This window comes from Palaemon carinicauda, chromosome 10 (assembly GCF_036898095.1).
Source record: "Palaemon carinicauda isolate YSFRI2023 chromosome 10, ASM3689809v2, whole genome shotgun sequence".
Taxonomy (NCBI): Eukaryota; Metazoa; Arthropoda; class Malacostraca; order Decapoda; family Palaemonidae; genus Palaemon; species Palaemon carinicauda.
Window position 1 is genome coordinate 75,284,353 of NC_090734.1, and position 23,361 is coordinate 75,307,713.

The 23,361-nt window shown below is 39.9% G+C and overlaps 1 protein-coding gene across 2 annotated transcripts in view; it reads right to left on the minus strand.

Annotated features, from left to right (window-relative positions):
- Positions 1–7,948, minus strand: part of LOC137648647 (probable peptidoglycan muropeptide transporter SLC46) — a 17,748-nt gene extending 9,800 nt beyond the window's left edge. Inside the window, exon 1 of one of the 2 annotated variants that reach the window (XM_068381650.1) lies at positions 5,916–7,948. In XM_068381650.1, coding sequence (XP_068237751.1) covers positions 5,916–6,828 — 913 coding nt within the window. In that variant the 5' untranslated portion in view covers positions 6,829–7,948. The remainder of the gene's footprint in view (positions 1–5,915) is intronic. The other variant, XM_068381651.1, reaches the window with a different exon arrangement.
- Between the last annotated feature and the right edge of the window lie 15,413 nt (positions 7,949–23,361).

Genomic DNA, 23,361 nt, shown 5'->3' on the forward strand with positions numbered 1-23,361 from the left:
AACCAGGCATTCTTACGAGAACCCCTAGAGACAGCCAACTGATGCTGTTTCATTCTGACAGAAATACCTATGGATGTTTGACAGATAAAGAACAAGTTACAAGCTGAACATGGATACAATATAGCATATTATTACCATTTCAAGGATTATTCTTAGTAAAAAAAGTTAAGTATAATTATATTTAAACACTACCCTAATATCTAGTTTTTTTCAAAAGGGGTATGAAATCTAAAACAAACAATAAAAAAAAAATGGCAGTGTATATTATGCATTGTTTCCTTTTTCTCTAACTGGGTACTATAAAATGTTTTCTCAGCTCTATTCTAAGTGTGCTAAGGTACATGGAGGAGAAAACAGAATACTTTATAATTTTAGAGTGGCCAGAATAAAAATGTACATATGGTAAGATATTCAAGCTTTCCACATATGGAAAACTTAAATGTATCTGCTTGTCTAACTCAAGGTCCTTTAAATATACTTGAACAAGTTGGCTCATCAGCGAACGAAAATAAGTTCACTCTGCACATGACGTTACACTACGAGCAGTCTCCCCTGATAGCACTGACTGACAGGTATAGGTAGTAACGCGATGCAAAGGTACCTTTCCAAAAATACTTCTTAAGGTATAAATATTTTATTTTGTTTTACTTAAGGGTAGGCTCCACTATGCAGGGGTGTCGATCGTAAAAATATTTGCCAAAAATACACTAATCAAGACAGGCTAATGAAGTTTTCAGGCATTATTAGCACTATAATAACGCATATTCTCTGTGAGTTTTATCATCCTACAGGGAAATTAAATGATTTTATGAAACTTGAATAGATATTCGGTCTGTAGGCATGTTGGTATATCCACCTGGAACATGCACATAAAGTTTTATCAAAATAGAACAGTAAATAAGCCCATATCATAAAAAAAACGAGCAACAACTTCAGCGAAAGCCCCGCCGATAAATGAGCGAATAGTTAGAAATAAATAATCAGCAAAAATTCAAAACTCGATTTAGGGACAAAACCTTCTGAGAGTTTGTGGTTATTATGTCACTTGATAGCCTAAAACTTCTAAAAATTATATCATTTAAGGCATAAAAGCAGGACAATCAAAGAAATACACCCCTTTTCCGATAAAAAAACCAAACCCGAGAGCGATTTTTTTGGTAATTTTGTATTGTATTACATGGTGTGATTTCGCACAGGAAATATATGATTTCCTATAGCAAATAACGTGATTTAACCGATTTTGATGATCATTTCAATCGGAAACAAACAGATTAACCAATTCGGTTAACTTTTAAGTTGACGAATTGGTTGATGTTATTACGAATGAAATGAATGTGAAAACCTCTTAAATCACGTTATCTACTATAGGAAATCATATATTTCCTGTGCGAAAATCACACCATGTAATACAATACAAATGTAGCCTACCATATAAATATTAACACTGTTGACATATATATTGAGTTAAAATATTTAAACAACAGATGTACTGAGGACGATAACATTAGCAACGTTACCAATGGTTGACAGAACTACCAACGTTGACGAATGGTACACAGTGTTACCAACGACACGATGTCATTTCTAGAGATAGAAATGCTAAATATTTCCATACGTAAACTAAATAATTTTTCCATATAACTATTAAACAATAAATAAAAAGTACCAAAAGGCCACAGAACCTAACAAACCCACCTAACCTTGCCTAGAAGTACCCCGGTCAAAAACTCATATAATAAGCATTGGGGAATGACTTACTTTGATTCACAGTACTACCAACGGTGACGAATGGAACACAGAACTACCAACGACACGATGTCATTACTAGTGGCAGAAATGATATTTCCATTCGAATATTAAATAATTTTTCCATATAACTGTTACACAATATATAAATAGTACAGAAAGACCACAGAACCTAACAAACCCACCTAACCTTGCCTAGAAGTACCCTGGTCACAAAACACGTATAATGGCTATTGAGGAATGACTTACTTTTATGAAGAAAACGTCGAAGTATTCGGTAACCTCGGAACAGAAACTTCTCCAATCGACACTAGTTTTCGAAGATATGTCGATACCATCCATGAGGGTCTCATGGTCCGAATGTTTATGCAAAAAGTGGATGGCACATAATATTATCTTCCATGGGGGTAGACGACTTTTGTCCAAAAAAGTACCTTTATAGGCAGTAACGGTATAACCACAACGGCGTTTCTTCTTAGTTTTACGAATGATGGATTCAGAATTGCAATAAAACACGTGAATGTCTTGCCTATAAGATAAAACAGAACGGCACTAGAGGCACTTTAAACCCTGAGGAATAACGTTGTGAGATTTAAGAAAATGCTCAACATTACCTGAAGTATCCAAAAAATCACCATGGAATTGAGCCACTGCTTTTAGGTACGGAATACTGCAGCCGCTACAAGTTTCTATAACTTGATCCATCACAAAATACGAAAAAAGAAACCGCACTTGTAATGCAGAACGTCTCACCAGGTCAAAGGTTACACCGGGAAAGGCATTGGAACAAAGGGTATGAAAAGACTGCTAATAGGGATAAAGGAAGGGGGGGGGAGGGAGATATCTGCATAGGCCTAGGGTGGTGATTGGTTAAGGAAAAACAAAGAACTCTAGCGGGTAAACATGAATGAACTAAATACGGAAACTAGACCAGAGAAAGGATTTATAAGACACAGAGGAGAGAAAAGGAAATAACCAACAAAAATAAATAAAAACAATATAGGAAGGTAAAATGGAATGAACGGTAAATAATATTGAATGGGAATATAAAATGAGATGATCATACCGAGAATTAACTGGATAAAAAAACTAGTCCAGAGTAAGTATTTAAAAAAACTAGTCCAGAGTAAGTATTTATGTGCAACCAGGAAGGGATAAAGAAATAACCAAACAAATAAACCCAATATAGGAAGGTAAAATGGAATGAATGATAAATAATATTGAATGGGAATATAAAATGAGAAACTAACACGGTAATAAAAAGAGTAATTGGGGAGAGGAAACTCCTGCGCAGGGGGGTGATATATGCGCAGGTCGGAAACTGGTGCGAACGAACGTACGTACAAATGGGAAAGGAAATAACCAAACAAATAAACCCAATATAGGAAGGTAAAATGGAATGTATGATAAATAATATTGAATGGGAATATAAAATGAGAAAATAATATGGTAATAAAGAGTAATTTGGGAGAGAAACTCCTGCGCAGGGGGGTTATATATGTGCAGGTCGGAAACTGGTGCGAACGAACGTACGTACAAATGGGTGCTGATGTTAGCATGGAATGCTAACATTTGATCTACATCAGGTATGGAATGCTAACATTTAATCTACATCAGGCGTTGGCAGCACTGGTTACTGTATTACTACAAGAAATAACCTTTGAAATGGCTCCTCCCAAATATATCCAGTTATACTGTTTTGTATTTTCCTACGGTTATAATAAATACAAGAAGGAAATGTATAGAGAAGAAAAGGAGTGATTTACGGTTATATATCGGTTCCCCAGTATGTTTTCCCCACCCAAAACCCCGAGTTCCCAAAGGGGGTCCCCCATTATCGGAGGATATACATGTATATATATTTCTGAAATTATTCATTTGCGACGGGAACGAGTGTTATTTTCGAAGGGAGTGTAATTTTTCCTATAAGAAAAAGTAGTTGGAATCCTAGGTTACATTGCCATGTAATACACTACAATGAAACCAAATTGTTTTCTGAGGACATAAGAAAATGGGAAATAATTTCATAGATACCCCTAAAGTTGTTTTCTTTGATGAAACTATTCATAGAAAACGACTTCAAGCAGTTTTTGAGAGGTAGACTGAAAATATTACACTATTACTAATGATATTTCTTATTATTACTACAAACATATGGCACTTCGCCCAACATGCAGTTATATATATTATACATACTATAATTATTATTTACAGATATATTATTATGATTATTATTACTACTAAAGTTACAATTTTTGAGAGGTAGACTATAAAAATTACACTATAACTAATGATATTTCTTATTTTTACTATGAGCATATGGCACTTCGCCCAACATGCAATGATATACTGTATATTATACAGGTAGGGGGGCGTTGACGACCATGGGGAGCATTATAGAGGCTCGAGACGAATTCCACACGTATCACGGCATTCTTCTAGGCCAAAGGAAGACTTTTAGCAAAGAAAAAAGAAATGAAAAAATTTGGCAAAAATCAGCTCTACAAAGTGGAGCCTACCACTGAAGTAAAGATTTTCCTTATGGCAGACCATACATCTAAGTTTCATAATAATCATGCAATTTTCGGAGACAGTGGACGAGGTTTGACCTTACTAGAGGTAGAATTACTTGATCTCTGTCACGTTTATTAACTTCCAGCAGTCATGCCTCCCGTTTGTGCTGTATTTGGATGCCACAATAATCGCAAAAAGACTATTAATCAGGGTTTTCGATATTTTAGTTTACCAAAGAAGAAAAAACCAAGAAGAAATGGTGTGCGTTTGCAAGCATGCACCATTTCTTCTCTTTTTCTTTCTTTTTTTTTTCAGGAAACTAAAATATCGAATAACCATGTTAATGGTCTTTCACTCTTACTATGGTATTCAAATACAGCACAAACGGAAATCATGGCAGCTGGAAGTTAATAAACGTGACAGAGATCAAGTAATACTATATACCTCTAGTCAGGTCAAACCTTGGCCATTGTCTCCGAAAATTGACGTCACCAAAGCTCCACCCACATGTGCGTAGCATACTGATGAGCCGACTTCTCAGAGTATATCTAAAGGACCTTGGTCTAACTATAAAAGCGTCTAAAAACGAGATACTGTTATTTTCTTCATTTTCTATAGTGAATTTTATGGATGGTACCAATGAATTAATGACAAACAAAGCCCTCAAGATTACGATTTTTTTCTTGAATACCCAAAACATCGTCAACATAATGATACCAAACAATTTGGGAAGACAACACTGTAGGAATTAATTGTCGCGAATGAAGTGAGGGACCTTATACGAAATATCAAAATTTTTTCAAGATATCTCACCCAACCTGTAGCTCAGTCATTCCCTAACCATAGATTTCGAAGAGAAGGTGGGGGAGAGCAGCGGAGTCAATAACTCCTATACCAATGAAATTTTAAGGGATTATTTAGATATATATAAGCTTTGTTCCAGATAATTTACATGTTCATACCTGCTATAGGCATGCCCTGGCTGTCACTTTTGTTCGTAAATGACGACTTTTAGCTAAAAATTCATGGAGGAGGAGCAAACTACTCCTAGAGTTTTACAGATATCCAAATAATTTTCGCAGGGTTTGATGGGTGTTATGTGAACTACTTGCATACCAATTTTCGTATTGATACTTGCCATAAAAAAGTCACAGTAGCAGTTTTTCTAGATCTGTGGGAGGCCGATTTTCGGCGGTACCGTAAATTAAAAAAGTTAAAAAGTTAAAGTTGCGGATTTTAGGTTTCCCCTGAGACGACCTTCATCATCTCCTAGGGCGACCATGAGCCAGCTGGGACTATCACTAGTCCCCTCTAACCTTCCCCCCAGGCGCCACCCTGGGGAGTACCCCCGGTAGAAGGTCTCAGACTATTCGCGCCTTAGTGGGGACGCGAACTCGGGACCTCTGAAACAAAAGCCTGTGACACTACCAACCTAGCTATAATCGCCATTATATCTATATTTACACTTTTTAATACACATGTAAGGTCAATAACAGTATGGGTTGGTAAAGGTAATTCATACACATCTAAAATACTTATCATTAATTCATTGGTAATTTATTTTAGAAAATTAAGAAAATAACACTATAAAGTTTTAAAGAATGCTCATGAAAACAGAATATCTCATTTTATAACTTGCAAACAAGAATTCTCACCCATGTCGAAATAGAGTCCAGAAATTATGAGAATGTGTCCAATTATGTGTGACTTGGCACCGGGATCCCTCTTCTTCCAAACAACAGATAAAGTTTCCTTCATGCTTTGGAGTGAGAGCAACTCCAACAGCTTAGGACTAGCAGCCTGAGATTTTGGGCCAACTCTTCCCGGATCTCTCTGCAGCCGGCACACTGAGTAAAAGATGGCAAAGAAGTTCAGCGCTGCATCTACTGCAAACACAGTCACGTAACCGAAATGGCTGTAAAGGAGAGTGCTTATAGCTTTGCCTGTTGGAATGCCTGTAAGAAGGAGAATCATCGGTAGCGACAATCGTGCAGTCCGTGATCTTACCGAACTCACCGCACTCAGGTAAGAATTGATCCCAAGGGCTAGACCCATGGTACCCCCGGTCAGTCCGATTGGTACTGAAGCTATGAGAATGTAAGATGGAGATAAAGACTGCCAATAGCTACAGGCCACAAGCCCGAGAGACTTCAGGAGAAAGCCGACGAGTGGAAGGACCACGGGGAGGCGTCTGTCCTTGGCATCGCTCCATGCACCTAGTACAACGACCATCACCACTGCAGGCAGGTATTCAATCCACTGGGAGTATGCGGATTTGTACCTGTTTACGGTACTCTGGACAATGTCTTGTTGCTGCGTGTACTTGCCGGAATCCAGTTCTCGGCAAACATCCTCTGTGTAAAGATTAAGACAAACCTTGTCGACCCACAGATTGACGAGCATCGTTCCTTCGATGCCATAGTATATACTAAAGAGGAAGTAAGCAGGCTCCACAGTAATGGCCAGGAAAACACTGACCAGTTTCTGACAGGTGGTCTGGGGATCAGGTTCATCTTTCAATTGGTGTTTTGGAAGCAAAGGCGAGTCTTCAGCAACATAGGATGTCATTGGTCCTAATACAGCTACACAATGTTAAAAGTCTTTATTCACTACCGGTAGTTACACAAATAGTTATTGGAAGTGAATGTTATTTAAATCAATCTTCGTCGTTTTTAAGTTTATAAATCTTCAAAGTAGATGCAATTTTCAGGAGAAAGAACTTTACTGCCTATAAAGTTAATAGTTTTTATTTTTATTTTTTTTACTTATAGTACTGTTGATAAACACTTGCCAGGTTTCACGTTCAAATATTGCTTGTTTTCCAGCAATAGCAATGAACGCTTCACAACAACCCGTTCTAAATATTACCAGAAATACTGAACAGGTATTTGGTTTCAAATATTGTTAATTAACATTTGGCCGCTTTTCATTTTAAATTATCCTTCTGATACACATTTGATATATCGATATCTTATTTCCAGTTACTTATACTGAACACTTGATATGTTATTTCTTTTTAATTTCTAAGTAATTCAAATAGCACGTGTATAATATTCCATTACCAAATACTTTAATGCCTATTTCGTTTTTTATGTAGCCTCTAAACCATCACGAAATGAACATGGTAATGTAACGAGCCATCCAACGAAAGAGGAGCAGTCTTTAGTGAAACTACTGTAGATGATGACTCTACACCGAAGTTTAGCTAACTGCCGGTGAACACATTTGGCAAGTGGCACCTTTGTGAAAGCCATACTATCTATCTCTGGGGTTAAGGGAAAACACCAGAACAATACTGTGATAAGAATAGCATTGTTCTTAGGAAGGATTATTGGATGTTGGCCACTAGATTGTGGCTATTGATAAAATATCGAAATACTCATTTCATTCGAGAAGAACGGATAAGAGGAAAGAATACATGCACCTCCACGTTATCCTTCTCCACACCCGCAATTTTGGTTATAACAGAAATATTTGCCGAGTCTTTGGCTCGTTGCTGATGAGCATTCTCTAACGGAATAAAGCTCTAGAAATAAAATCTACATTACGTTCATTAAAAAATGTACGACTTCTACAGTACATTACCGATTTTGGTATAAGATGAGTGTCATTCAAGTGCTTCAACAGGGAAAAATAGCCCAGTGAGGAAAGGAAATAAGGAAATAAATAAACAATATGAGAAACAATTATTAATTAATAAAATATTTCAAAACCAGTAACAACATCAAAACAGATATTTCATATATAAACTATAAAAAGACTCATGTCAGTCTATTCAACGTGAAAACATTGCTGCAAGTTTGAACTTACGCTCATAGAAGCAGTTTTCGTCTGTAATAGAATTATTTATAACGAGAGAGAGAGAGAGAGAGAGAGAGAGAGAGAGAGAGAGAGAGAGAGAGAGAGAGAGAGAGAGAGAGAGAGAGAGAGAGAGAGGTAACTTTCAGTCCCCCAAAAAAAAATAAATAGCGGAGGCTAGTAGGCCTACTATGCACGTTGACTAGATTTGAAAGAACACCCATTAATGATTTAAAAGATTTTTTTTTTATTCATAGTCATAAATAGATCAGTCGATTTTATTCGAAAATTATTCTCTGGCAGGATTATTTAATTTAATCCTAAATACTAGTACTTCATCTTCAGCCGAAAGAAATATTTCCCCTTGGCTTCATTTATTTCAACAAAAGTTACGCATTTCTGACAATGATATAAAGTTAAATATTTAAAATATATATTTAAAATATATATATAGATATATATATATATATATATATATATATATATATATATATATATATATATATATATATAAATATATATATTGTTTTATTTATACTACTAATATTCATATCCCAAAGGACAAACGCTACTTCCAAATAATCAAGAAGAAATGAAACTTAGTCGACTGGGCACCAAATACGAACAGTGTCATCAACTGCAAAAAACTTTTCAGCGTCAGTCTCACCTGGAACTGGAGTGAGAGCAGTAGCACAACAAACGTCTTCCTCTGCACACAACTATTGAAGATTCGTATTCGTTTTTCGTGTTTCGTCCCTTATAGAGAGAACTCTTTGACGGTAAGTATGGACTTCCTTAAAGTTACCCAAGGAATCGTTTATATTATCATAACAAAACCCGTTCTGTGGGAGTGTTCTTGGTGATCTAATACCATCCAATAGTATTACTTCCGGGTAATGGATGACCTTTAGTGTTACACAAGAACTTGTATGCTCATAGGCCTAAGATTAACCTTGCTCGCTTGTGCTTCGAACGTTATTTTACGACGATTGCTTGACTTAGGCCTATTTGGAGTATTCTGGCATGCTGACCGTATATTATGATCTGTTGGTAATGTGTATTTCCTAAGGGGTGTTAAGTTGGTGCACATGGCCTTACCCCTAGACCTATACTTCAGTTACTGCTTTCTTCTTTTATCTTGCTGTCGAACGTATTTAATCTTTTACTTTAGTCTATGGATCTTTGCATCCGATAAGGACGCCACAGCCAACAGCCTTTTGCTTTTATTCTGAATGTGGAATTCGTAAAAGGAATACCTATTTAGACATCTCGAAATCTGATTTTATTGGTGAACAGTGTATGACCAGTCTGTCCATACTTTTATGCATTTCTGAGCCCAGAGCCATTCTCTCTCTCTCTCTCTCTCTCTCTCTCTCTCTCTCTCTCTCTCTCTCTCTCTCTCTCTCTCTCCCTCTCCAAATGGATATCGCGGTTTTCAATCATGTATTTTACGTTATTGTGTGGTATGGTACGATAAGCCTATCTATGGGCGTCATGTCTCTATAAAATACAAATTATCATATATGTCCCAGTGGGTTGGACGGTGAAAGTTCAAATTATTATATATTTTTCGGGTCAAGAACTTAGAAAGAATACAAACCTCCAATGTGAATAAGAGAAAATCGTGAATCAAATAACAGAAAACATTAAAACAAAAAGCAGAGTAGGAGACGATCTCTTTGTGGCTAATCACAAAATTCTCTGCGATACCGATCAAATTTTTGTTGGTTTAACCAATTCGCCGTTCCGTCACATTCCCACCAAGTATTAGGCCTAACTCGTTTCATAAATGAGTGGTGGTAAAGAAAAAGAAATGTCAAAGGAGTTGGATTGCTGTTATATTCGAAGGGGAATGAGAAATTAATGACGATAAGAAAGGGGCTCTTAAAATTTCATTGGTATATTTGAATTGAGAAATTAAAATTCTCTTCAAAATATAACATATGTATGCATATATTTATATTCTGTGCTGATAAAAATTCAAAATTCTTACAATTTTCGTTTCAATATTTCTGTTCCAGGATTACGTGGGAATAAAGGACTATATGATAACAATGGTGAGTGATCTGATGTTTTTTATTACCTCAATAATTTTCAAAACCTTTCGAACATAGTTGCCTGCACAGTTTATACCCTATTTTCTATCTACTCTCTACTTATCTATCTATATATCTATATAGGTTGGCCAAGGCACCAGACACCCGTTGAGATACTACCACTAGAAAATTATTAGGTCCTTTGACTGGCCAGGCAGTACTACGTTCGATACCTCTCTCTCGTTACGGCTCATTTCATCTTTGCCGACACATACACTGAATAGTCTGGCCTATTCTCTACATATTCTGCTCCTTCCTCATACACCAGACAACCCTGAAATTACGAAAAAAAAAAAAAACTTCTACCAAGAGGTTAACTACTGCACTGTAATTGTTAAGTGACTATTTGTCTCTTGTAAGGGGAGAAGAAGACTCTTAAGCTATAGTAAGCAACTCTTCTAGAGGAACGCTCTAAAATCAAACCATTGTTCTCTAGTCTTGGGTAGTGCCATAGCCTCTATACCATGGTTTTCCTCTGTCTTGCGTTAGAGATCTCTTGTTTGAGGGTACATTCGGCCACAATATTCTATCTTAACTCTCTTCCTCTTGTTATTTTGAAGTTTTATAATTTATATATGAAAGATTCATCTTACTGTTGTTTTTGTTCTTAAACTTATCTTGTTTATTTCCTTTCCTCACTGGGCTATTTTTTCTGTTGGAGCCATTGGGCTTATAACATCCTGCTTTTCCAACTAGGGTTGTAGCTTAGCAAATAATAATAATAACAACATCAATGTGTATAACATTAAGCCATCTCCCCTAGCAGGAGTTATCTGTAAAGAAAAATAACAAAGTTCACATATATTAACCGATAAATTGATCCCCGTGCAATGGAAATACCACTTTTTTTATTTTTTTTTTTATTAAATCTGCACACAAGACAGTAATATCACATCGAACCCCCTAGTGCATTGGGTCATTTCCTTCCTCGTTTGTATATCCTAGATATCATATGAGACCCTTACTTTTCTAATTATCCCATTCACACATCCCATACAACCCTTGTTGTGCCTTCCTCTCTCCCAACTTGCAGGTTTCTGAACTATATTTTCACTTATTGTCGTCTAATCTTTCCACATATCTGAACTACCTTCATCTGTTTTTCATTCCTATTCCACAGTCACACTCCACTTCCAGGGTATTTGGTTAAATACTTCCTTCATACGTTCTAACTGTAGCATTTGAAAGGCAATTACGTATGTCTTGTAAATCGCTTACAGGCACCGCGTAACCTTTTTTGTTACTCTTACTCAGTGGCTGTTCTCTTGTCTCATTGTGTCATCTACTAACACTCATATTCCGCCATCTAACTTAACCGTAACTTCATCTTCATATCCATTTATGCATATATATAAATACGAATATACTGTATACTTTTTTTCCAGGAAGGAGGTTTTGCCAACATAGCAGAAGAATCTCTGGACCAACCACCACCACACAAGACACCTAAACCTCGCCCACTTCTTACCCGACATCGTCAGGAGCTGATAGTCTTCATGTAGAGAATGGGACCCGCACACCCTCCGATGGCGACACGTCCGTCGTGGCCGTTGAGCACGACCACACGCTGGTAAAACTTCCTCCTGGGATCTGCCCTTCATGTCAGGTGAGTTCATATCTTTGGATGGCCTGGCCCGAGGAATTTATGATTTCCCAGTCAAAATAATGGGATAATGTTTAAAGAAATACGTCATTTAAAGTATTTATTGACCAAATGATAAATAGTTATATCATATATCGGAATGATATAATACTTTCCTTTTCCGCAGAGAGCACAGATCGTGGACAGACCCTCCTGCTGTACATATGTTTTATGTACCCTGCTTTTCCTTCTGCTGATTATCCCATTTCCTGTGTCCCTTGTTCTGCTGTTGCAGGCAGTCAACATGTGACTTTTGCGGTTACCAAATCTAAGACCAATGGTACTCGACCGCGAGTTGATCTGAATAACTGAGACTAGGGTTCCCGGGGCAGGTAAATCTGTTGACCAACTAGAAGTCTAAGGCTCGTTCAATCTAGTGGTTTTCAGGATTACGTCCAATGTACTAATATGTTTTCTCTTCATGTCATTTTTTACTTTATTCTTTTTTCGTTGACTTATACTTTATCGTTTTTGCGGCATTTGTATATTCAATCAGTAGACATTTAGGGTTATAGATTTTTGTTAGGACAGATTGATTTTCTCTCGAGTATTTGTAAGTTTTCTATTTTTTTTTCTAATTTTGTACTACACATTTCCATTGACTCCGCAACCCAAGTTTTTTTTTTTTTTTTTTTAAATACTTATACGGGTCTTTTCAATAAGGATTATGACAATTTTTCTTCATCTGCTTTTGGAATGGTCTCCATACCAAAATAACATGGCATTTCTTTTTTTTTTTAGTTTTCTGTATTATCATTGTGACTATAGAGTCCTTTCAATGACGTCACTGGGAATTGCCGGCGGCCATGCTGGAGGGCATACAAAGCGAAAAAATGGCAGCTGCTACAGCGAATATGGACAATGAGAGCGACTTTGTCAAACAATTGTCGGGTGATGATAAGCGTTTTTACAAGCAAAAACTCGATCTAATTGATGGCCTAGATCCATACCAGATGCAGAATTCATGCAGTCAAAATATTGAGGATTTTCGCAGTATTTCATACATTGATATGGTGAACTACTTGGTACTGTCTGCCAACCCAGAACATGAGTGGGCATACATTTCCATTGAATAATCTGCTTCCAGAATTCGTTGTTTTTCCCTTTAATGCTTTTAAGTCCAAAATTAGATAAACACTGGGCCAATGAAGAGAGTGTTTATAATTATAAAGCTAATATTGATAATTTAGCCTAACCTTGTGTATTATAATTTTTGATTGTCAAAATGTATGTAAAAGTTTTGCATTATAATGTCAAATCTTTATCAGTTCATGCCTAAACATTGTGTTTGTGTTTGGTTACAATTGCTATGATTTCTTATATAAATATAAACACATCATGGGCAAACTCTATTGTAATGCTCTTGGATGATCGTTTTGCCTCCTTGCAATTAAATGCGCAAGTTTAATTATTTTTTCAATGTTTCATATATAATCTGAAGACCCCTTCGGGTTAAACCAGCTTTCAGATATTATTATTTATAATCAATGTTTATTCATCACATAGGCCTGTATGTCTGCACAATTTAATACACAAATTAAGATAAATATAAATATACACTTAATTATATATAGGCATGAGCACCTTGACGAAATAGAGACCTAGGTAAGTAGCCTTTGTTAATATAGCCAATATGGGCGCTTTTAATTTTTGTTTTGAAAATCTGAGATGCCCCTTTGATGTTTAAAAATTGAGATGCCCCTCCCCCACACACACTACACACTGAACTGACGATGATACTTGTCAAGTCACATATGCGATCGGATATAGCATGTTTACACAGGAATAATGATACTTTTAGGGCCTAGCCGAGACTGACCTGATATGAAATGATCAGAACAAATACGTGCCTAGGGTAGTGAGGATTCACGTAGATCAGCCCGTGATATTCTGGTCAACCACAAGTCACGTCTGCACTTGGATAATTCCTCTGTATCTTTGTCCTGATTCTGAATAACTGCCGGTATGCGGTAGAAACTCTTGTCATCTCTTCGTCCTCGATTCCCACAGCCAGCAATAGCGCAAAAACTGGGCATTGTGTGAATGTGAATGTGATGAAATGGCTAAATATTCAACAGTTCAACCATAGCTACTCACTGAACGCGTCTTTGTTTGCCCTCCAAGATGGCGGACCGGAAGTTTGATGACGTGTATTGAAAGGACTCTATAGAGGTAGCGATGAGATTTTCTGAAATTATATTTGTTTCTGAAGAGCATAAAATAGTATTTTATATATTGCTGCTCCTGTATTTCCCGGATACAGCAATTTTTAAATGTGTACATATACAAGTTTACACCATGCATCAAGAATATGAATAAAATCAGTTGATTAATCTCTCTTTCACCAATTTACCCGTAGCATTAATATATTTGTAATTCTATTTTTCAACTTTATTTTAGAATACTTTTACTAAATGGAAAAATACCGACACATCCCATAATCAAGCAAATAAAGATTCGTTAATAACAACGCCTTTATGAGATTCATTTTTATTTCAAAGGTATAGTCTGCGGTACTTCCTGGCATTAATGTCTATGAAATGACTAATTCCCCATTACATAGCACAATGATAAAATCTTTCTAATTTTCCAGTTATTTAAATATCATTGTGAAATTGTTCATCACTGACCATTAGTCTTGATATAAGTTGCTTAATTTGCCAATAATCGTTTATAATACTAAATAGTTAAACTACATTCAACACCATATAATATGACACCTTCATTCAGAAAATACTTGTTTTTTACATAGATAAATCTATTTGATAATTATTTGTTTGCATTTATTAATTATTTCGACAAAGACTTACTTTTAAAAGGTACATAATTTAAATACTTTAACTTGCTATAAACACTTCAGCCTGATAAATCTATTGAATACAAAAATACTTTTTTATATAAATATGTTATTTTTATTAGTAAAATAAATTTTTGAATATACTTACCCGATAATCATGTAGCTGTCAACTCCGTTGCCCGACAGAATTCTACGGGAGGGATACGCCAGCTATCACAATACTAGAAGGGGGTGTACTCACCAGCGCCACCTGTGGCCAGGTACTACAGTACTTCTTGTTGACACCTCCTCAATTTTTCCTCGGTCCACTGGTTCTCTATGGGGAGGAAGGGAGGGTCAATTAAATCATGATTATCGGGTAAGTGTATTCAAAAATTTATTTTACTAATAAAAATAACATTTTTCAATATTAAACTTACCCGATAATCATGTAGCTGATTCACACCCAGGGGGGTGGGTGAAAACCAGTGTACAAGATTAAAGGATAGCTAAGTATCCCGTATTTCATATAATCAGTTATCTCAAAATAACAATGAAATAATAAGTACCTGGTAAGGAAGTCGACTTGAACCGTTACTCTGCCTTTATTAAGTTCGTCTTCCTTACTGAGCGCAGCGTTCCTCTTAGGAGGCTGAATCAACTCTAAGGTGCTAAAGTATATAGGGCTGCAACCCCTACTAAAGGACCTCTACACAACCTCTAACCCAGGCGCTTCTCAAGAATGAATTGACCACCCGCCAAATCAAAAGGATGCGGAAGGCTTCTTAGCCTACCGTAACAACCATAAAAACAACAAAAAAAGCATTCAAGAGAAAGGTTAAAAAAAAAAAAGGTTATGGGATTAAGGGAATGTAGTGGCTGAGCCCTCACCTACTACTGCACTCGCTGTTACGAATGGTCCCAGGGTGTAGCAGTTCTCGTAAAGAGACTGGACATCTTTAAGATAAAATGATGCAAACACTGACTTGCTCCTCCAATAAGTTGCATCCATTATGCTCTGCAGAGAACGGTTTTTATTAAAGGCCATCGAAGTAGCTACGGCTCTCACTTCGTGGGTCCTTACCTTCAGCAAAGCAAGGTCTTCCTCCTTCAAGTGAGAATGGGCTTCTCTAATCAGAAGCCTTATATAATACGAAACCCCGTTTTTGGACATGGGCCTCGAAGGTTTCTTGATTGCACACCATAAGGCTTCTGACTGTCCTCGAATAGGTTTTGACCTATTAAGATAAAATTTCAGAGCTCTGACAGGGCAAAGAACTCTTTCTAGCTCGTTACCTACCATGTTGGAGAGGCTAGGAATTTCAAACGATCTAGGCCAAGGACGTGAAGGAAGTTCATTCTTAGCTAAGAATCCGAGCTGTAAAGAACATGTTGCAGATTCGGATGTGAACCCAATGTTCTTGCTGAAGGCATGAACCTCACTGACTCTTTTAGCTGTTGCAAGGCAGACGAGAAAAAGAGTCTTGAGGGTAAGGTCCTTGAAGGAAGCTGACTGGAGAGGTTCGAACCTAGGTGACATAAGGAACCTTAAGACTACGTCTAGATTCCAGCCTGGAGTGGGTAGACGACGTTCTTTTGAAGTCTCAAAAGACTTAAGGATGTCTTGAAGGTCCTTGTTGGAAGAAAGGTCCAAACCTCTGTGGCGGAGAACTGAAGCCAACATACTCCTGTACCCTTTAATCGTAGGAGCTGAAAGGGATCTCTCCTTCCTAAGATGTAATAGGAAGTCAGCTATTTGGGTCACAGAGGTATTGGTAGAGGAAACTGCATTGGCTCTACACCAGCTCCGGAAGACTTCCCACTTAGATTGGTAGACTCTACGAGTGGATACCCTCCTTGCTCTGGCAATCGCACTGGCTGCCTCCTTCGAAAAGCCTCTAGCTCTAGCGAATCTTTCGACAGTCTGAAGGCAGTCAGCCGAAGAGCGTGGAGGTTTGGGTGCAACCTGTCTACGTGAGGTTGACGTAGAAGGTCCACTCTTAGAGGGAGAGTCCTGGGGACGTCGACCAGCCATTGTAGTACCTCTGTGAACCATTCTCTTGCAGGCCAAAGGGGAGCAACCAGCGTCAGCCGTGTCCCTTCGTGCGAGATGAACTTCTGAAGGACTTTGTTTATGATCTTGAACGGTGGGAATGCGTAAAGGTCGAGATGGGACCAGTTCAGCAGAAAAGCATCCACATGAACTGCTGCTGGGTCTGGAACTGGGGAACAGTACAAAGGAAGTCTCTTGGTCATGGAGGTGGCAAAAAGATCTATTGTCGGCTGACCCCACAAGGTCCATAGTCTGTTGCACACACTCTTGTGGAGGGTCCATTCCATGGGGATGACCTGATCCCTTCTGCTTAGGCGATCTGCTGAGACGTTCATGTTGCCCTGAATGAACCTCGTAACTAGGGTGAGGTTTAGACTTCTTGACCAAATGAGGAGGTCCCTTGCTATCTCGTATAGGCTCCTCGAATGGGTCCCTCCTTGCTTGGAGATGTAAGCCAAGGCTGTGGTGTTGTCGGAGTTCACCTCCACCACCTTGCCTAGCAGGAGGGACTTGAAGTTCAATAGGGCTAAATGAACTGCTAGTAGCTCCTTGCAGTTGATGTGGAGCGTTTCCTGTTCCTCGTTCCACGTTCCCGAGCACTCCTGTCCGTTCAAGGTCGCGCCCCAGCCCGAGTCCGATGCATCCGAGAAGAGATGAAGATTGGGGGTCTGAATCGCCAACGATAGGCTCTCCCTGAGAAGGAGATTGGTCTTCCACCACAAGAGAGTGGTCTTCATCTCTTTGGTGACCGGGATAGAGACTGCTTCGAGCGTCAAACCCTTGTCCCAATGAGCTGCTAGATGGAATTGGAGAGGGCGGAGGTGGAGTCTCCCTAGCTCGACGAACAGGGCCAACGATGAAAGGGTCCCTGTGAGACTCATCCACTGTCTCACCGAGCAACTGCTCCTCTTCAGCATGCTCAGGATGCAATCTAGGGCTTGGCTTATCCTTGGGGCCGATGGAAAAGCCCGAAAATCCTGACTCCGAATCTCCATTCCCAGGTACACAATGGATTGGGAGGGAATGAGCTGGGACTTTTCTAAATTGACTAACAGACCCAGTTCTTTGATCAAGTCCAAAGTCCAGTTGAGACTCTCCAGACAGCGACGACTCGTGGAGGCTCTCAACAGCCAGTCGTCTAAATAAAGGGAGGCTCTGATGTCCGATAAGTGGAGGAATTTTGCTATATTCCTCATCAGATGCGTAAACACCATAGGAGCTGTGCTTAGGCCAAAACACAGGGCTTGGAATTGGTAGACAACCTTTCCAAAAACGAATCTCAGGAAAGGTTGGGAGTCTGGATGAATAGGAACGTGAAAGTAAGCATCTTTCAGATCCAACGAGACCATCCAGTCCTCCTGCCTGACCGCTGCTAGGACCGACTTCGTCGTCTCCATAGTGAACGTCTGCTTGGTGACATACGCATTGAGCGCGCTGACGTCCAGCACCGGTCTCCAACCTCCTGTCTTCTTGGCCACCAGAAAGAGACGGTTGTAGAAGCCCGGGGATTGATGGTCCCGGACTATAACCACTGCCTTCTTCTGTAACAGGAGCGACACCTCCTGGTGCAACGCTAGCCTCTTGTCCTTTTCCTTGTAGTTGGGAGAGAGGTTGATGGGAGATGTGGTCAGAGGGGGTTTGCGGCAGAATGGTATCCTGTAACCCTCCCTCAGCCAACTGACAGACTGGGTGTCTGCACCTCTCTTTTCCCAGGCTTGCCAGAAGATCTTGAGTCTGGCTCCTACTGCTGTCTGGAGAGGAGGAGAGTCAGTTTTTGCCTTTAGAAGCCTTGGAACCTTTCCTAGACTTGCTCCTGGAAGAGTCTGGACGGGAGCTTCCTCGGCTGGGGGCTCTACCACGAAAGGGCGGAATAAACCTCGTAGCAGGAGTATCAGCCACTGGGGTGCGATAAGTCCTGGGGACTGAGGGAGCAACCTTAGTCTTACGAGCTGAAGAGGCCACAAGATCATGGGTGTCCTTTTGAATCAGGGCCGCAGACAAGTCCTTAACAAGCTCTTCGGGAAACTGGAACTTAGAGAGCGGAGCGAAAAGGAGTTGAGACCTTTGACAAGGTGTGATGCTGGAAGAAAGGAAGGTACAAAGCTGCTCCCTTTTCTTAAGCACTCCTGACACAAACATTGAAGCAAGCTCGCCAGATCCATCCCTAATAGCTTTATCCATGCAGGACATTAAGAGCATGGCTGAGTCCTTGTCCGCAGGGGAGGTCTTCTTGCTAAGGGCCCCCAGGCACCAGTCTAGGAAATTGAACATCTCAAAGGCTCGGAATACACCCTTTAGGAAGTGATCTAGATCGGAGAAGGTCCAGCAAACCTTAGAGCGCCTCATTGCTGTTCTACGAGGAGAGTCTACCAAACTTGAGAAGTCAGCCTGGGCAGAGGCAGGTACTCCCAAGCCTGGTTCCTCTCCTGTGGCATACCAAACGCCCGCTTTAGAAGTGAGCTTAGTCGGTGGGAACATAAAGGAAGTCTTTCCTAGTTGCTGCTTAGACTGCAACCACTCCCCTAAAATTCTTAGAGCTCTCTTAGAGGACCTTGCAAAGACGAGCTTAGTATAAGTTGACTTGGCTGGCTGCATGCCCAGCGAAAACTCAGATGGCGGAGAGCGGGGGGTAGCAGAGACAAAATGGTCTGGGTATACCTCTCTGAAAAGAGCCAGGACCTTACGAAAGTCAATAGGAGGAGGAGAAGACTTGGAATCTTCCACGTCTGATGAGGGATCCAGGTGTGCAGCCTCATCATCAGAAACCTCATCACCAGAGTGTAGCGAAGTGAGAGGTAAGGTATGCTGAACAGCAGAATCTACACGAGCGGGAGCAAAAACGCTTGTGGTTTCATCCTCAAGTCTCTGTAGCTGAGGCAAAACCTGAGGTTCAGGCTGCAAAGGCTGGTCAAAAGGAGTAGCAGAAGGTAGGCGCATGGGTTGAGGAGGCTGACTCCTGGCATGAGTGTCTTGATTCAAGAGTTGCGCTTGCTGTAAGGTTAGCGGATGCGCAGTAGCAGGTTCCTGAGGAACGAGTTGAGGTTCCTGAGGTGTGAGCTGCGAGAGTTGAGGTAGTGGCTGCGCAGAACGCAGTACTTGTCTCGCGAGTTGAGGTTCCTGAGGCGCAAGGCTAAGGTGTTGAGGCTCTCGCCTTGAGGAGGGTTGAGGTCGCTGCAGCGAGAGCTGAGGTGTCTGCCTCATGGATGGGAGAGGTTGTTGTACCTCAAGAGAGTGTTGCCTCACTGGTAGAACCGCAAGTGGAAGCGGAGGAAGTAAGGTATAAGCTTCCTGTTCCCATTGCTGAGGTTGCCTTAAGGAAGGCGGAGGTAGCTGCACACCGCTGGAAACTGGCAACTCAGTACGTGGTAAGGTATCCTGAGGAGCCTCAACATCGTACGCCTGGCAGACAGGACTGCGGTTAGGCGGAGCGATCGCAGGAGGAGGTGTAACCTTCTCAGCCTGACACTCACGCATCAAGACCGCAAGTTGTGACTGCATGGACTGCAGTAGAGTCAACTTGGGGTCGGCAGACACTAAGGTCTGCTGAGGCAAAGCCTTAACAGAAGAGATCTGTTGCGGCAGCACCTTACTCCTCTTAGGAGGAGTGCATTCAACTGATGACTGCGGCGAGTCAGAGCTGATCCAATGACTGCAGCCAGGTTGTAGAGCTCTTGAGGTCTGGACTCTGCGTTTGAGAGGTCTTGAGACCTGAGTCCAACGTTTCCTCCCTGACAATTCTTCAGCAGACGAGTAAAAGACGGGCTCAATCGTCTGCGGGTGGGAGTGACGGTCTCTGGAAGACACGCCCGCAACCACCGAGGATACTTCTGTGCGCCGATCAAGGCCTGCCGAACCCTTTTGCCCTTCGACATTGCTTCTCCCCTGGGCTTGGGAGCTTGCAAGAGGTCCCGGACTGGGAGGACGACTGGCACGCACAGAAGTACCCTCACGCACCACACTGACACTGACACTAGCACTTGGCACTGCACTGACACTAGCACTTGTCACAGCACTGGCACTATTACCACCCACTGCACTCTTGACCTTAAGTTCCTTGACTTCGGCCATAAGAGACTTATGATCACTAACCACCGATTCCACTTTGTCACCTAAAGCCTGAATGGCACGCAAAACAACAGACATATCAGGTTGAGGGCAAATAGTAGGTTCGGGGGTAGCCACTACAGGGGGAGGAAAAGGTAGGGGATCATGAGGTGAGGAAAAAAGTGAAGAGCGAGAAGAACTCCTCCTAACTCTCTCTCTCTCTAACTTGGTTGAATATTTAAGAAATCGGACAAAATCAAGTTCCGAAAGTCCGGCGCATTCCTCACATCGATCTTCCAACTGACAGGGTCTTTCCCTACAGTCAGAACACGCGGTGTGAGGATCTACCGAGGCCTTCGGAATACGCCTATTACAAGACCTACATCGTCTATGGGGTGGGGCTTGTGAAATGTCAGACATCTTGAATCAAAGAGTTAGCCAAGTGGGGATTCCAAATCAAGCAAAAAGATCGTTAACCATTAATCAGAACTAAATAATAGCTATCTAAGCTAATATAGAAGTTTTCCAGTAAAGCGACAGCCGAAATCTGAGAGAAATACTTCACCAAAAGCCGTGAAAATACTCCAAGATCATAAGCGTATCCCAGAACGTCTTGCTGGAAGCACGACAGAGGAAAAATTGAGGAGGTGTCAACAAGAAGTACTGTAGTACCTGGCCACAGGTGGCGCTGGTGAGTACACCCCCTTCTAGTATTGTGATAGCTGGCGTATCCCTCCCGTAGAATTCTGTCGGGCAACGGAGTTGACAGCTACATGATTATCGGGTAAGTTTAATATTGAAAAATACTATTTTTTCAGATCAAGTGAGATCCATCAATCACTTCAATCCAAATACCTATCCCGATTCAAAACGATCAACTTTCTTATGTATTTCATTTTACCCAACTGTATGGTTTTATGGTTAAACTTTTATCGATATAGAATACAAATGAAAATAATAAAAAATAGAAATTCTATGGAACAGGACGCAGTAATAAAAGACTTAGAAAACTAGAAATAATACAGTAAAACATGGGTCTATACAGTACATGGGAAGCCTTCAAAACGATAGGAATTAAAGAAGTGATTTTACACTACCTGAACAATTAACTTCTCATAAGTCATGTCATTGATTACAATAAGTTTCTCATGCGACAAGTTGATTATTACAATGACCTCATAGTCCCATGTTATTGATTATAATGAGCTTCTCACAGGGCCCTGTTAGTTAATAGAATGAGCTCCTCACAAGCCTGTTATTGATTATAATGAGTTTCTCATAGGCCTATGTTATTGATTCCAATGAGCTTTTCATAAGCCTACATTATTGATTACAATGCTCATCCCAAATGAATACGTTATTGATTACAATGGGCTTTTCATAGGCCTATGTTATTGGTTACAATGAGCTTCTCACATGTCTATTATTTATTACGAGCTTCTCATATACCGTGTTATTGATTACAATAAGTTCATAGGCCTATGTTATTGATATCTATGTACGAGTAACCGGGTACAATGAAATCATGAAGAAATTGAAAAAAAAAAAATGAATACATTACCCCAAGAATACTGATTATCAATTGCTAAATTCTTCGAGAGATTCTAATGTGAATTTTTGGGCTCAAGCCATGACGTCTTGATGGAAGGTTCCTTCAGTAGCTTCCTTGGGTATATTTAACTACAGGGATATTCCCAGAGAATTAAACTACAGGTTATCACAGAATTCTAACTTCTGGTGCGAGTACCCCAAAGGTTTCCCTCTAGGATATCGTATATCAACAGGGGACGTATGTATTACAGTGAACCCTCGCTACTTCGCGGTTCGACCATCGCGGATTCACCACTTCGCGGATTTTTTCCATAACCCATATATATACAATAATATATATATATATATATATATATATGTATGCATGTATTTATGTATATATGTAGGTATGTATATGTGTATACATATAAATATATATATATATATATACACACACACACACACACACACACATATATATATATATATATATATATATATATATATATATATATATATATCTATATATCTAAAGTAGGAAGATGTGATGTAGTTCTAAGGGAAAAGTATGGGAAATATGTCTGGGTAATAAGCAAAGCTCTACCTCCAGTTTGTTTCTACATTATGATCAGAGATAAATGTAAACAAAACATTGGTTGCCATTTTTTATCGTGCTTTTTAGCATGTTTAGGAAATGCATGATATAAAATCACCTTTAATATTTGTGCCTGTTTTAGTTTAGGGTACTGTAGTACATGCATTAAGTGTTCTGTACATTAAAGGGTAGTTTGTTAACAGTACTACGTACAAGGGAAGGTTTTAAAAGTCTGAATATACATGTTGAATAAATAGGTAAATATGGTGTCACTACTTCGCGGATTTTCACCTATCGCGGCCGCGACTGGAACCTATCTACCGCGATAAACGAGGGTTCACTGTAACACGCCACATAGCTATCTGCACCCCATACAGAGTTAACACTTCGATATGGAAAGGTGGAGAATAACTGGGGAGCCGTTCCACAGTTACACTCATCCGTGGCTGCTTTTGGTACTCGAAACGTAAACAAACGGGCGCCATTGCCAAATGACGTCACGTCCGTCCTCATCCTTCAGCCTGTAGCACCTTGCTTTGGTCGGATTTCCCTTTGTGCGATTTTCAT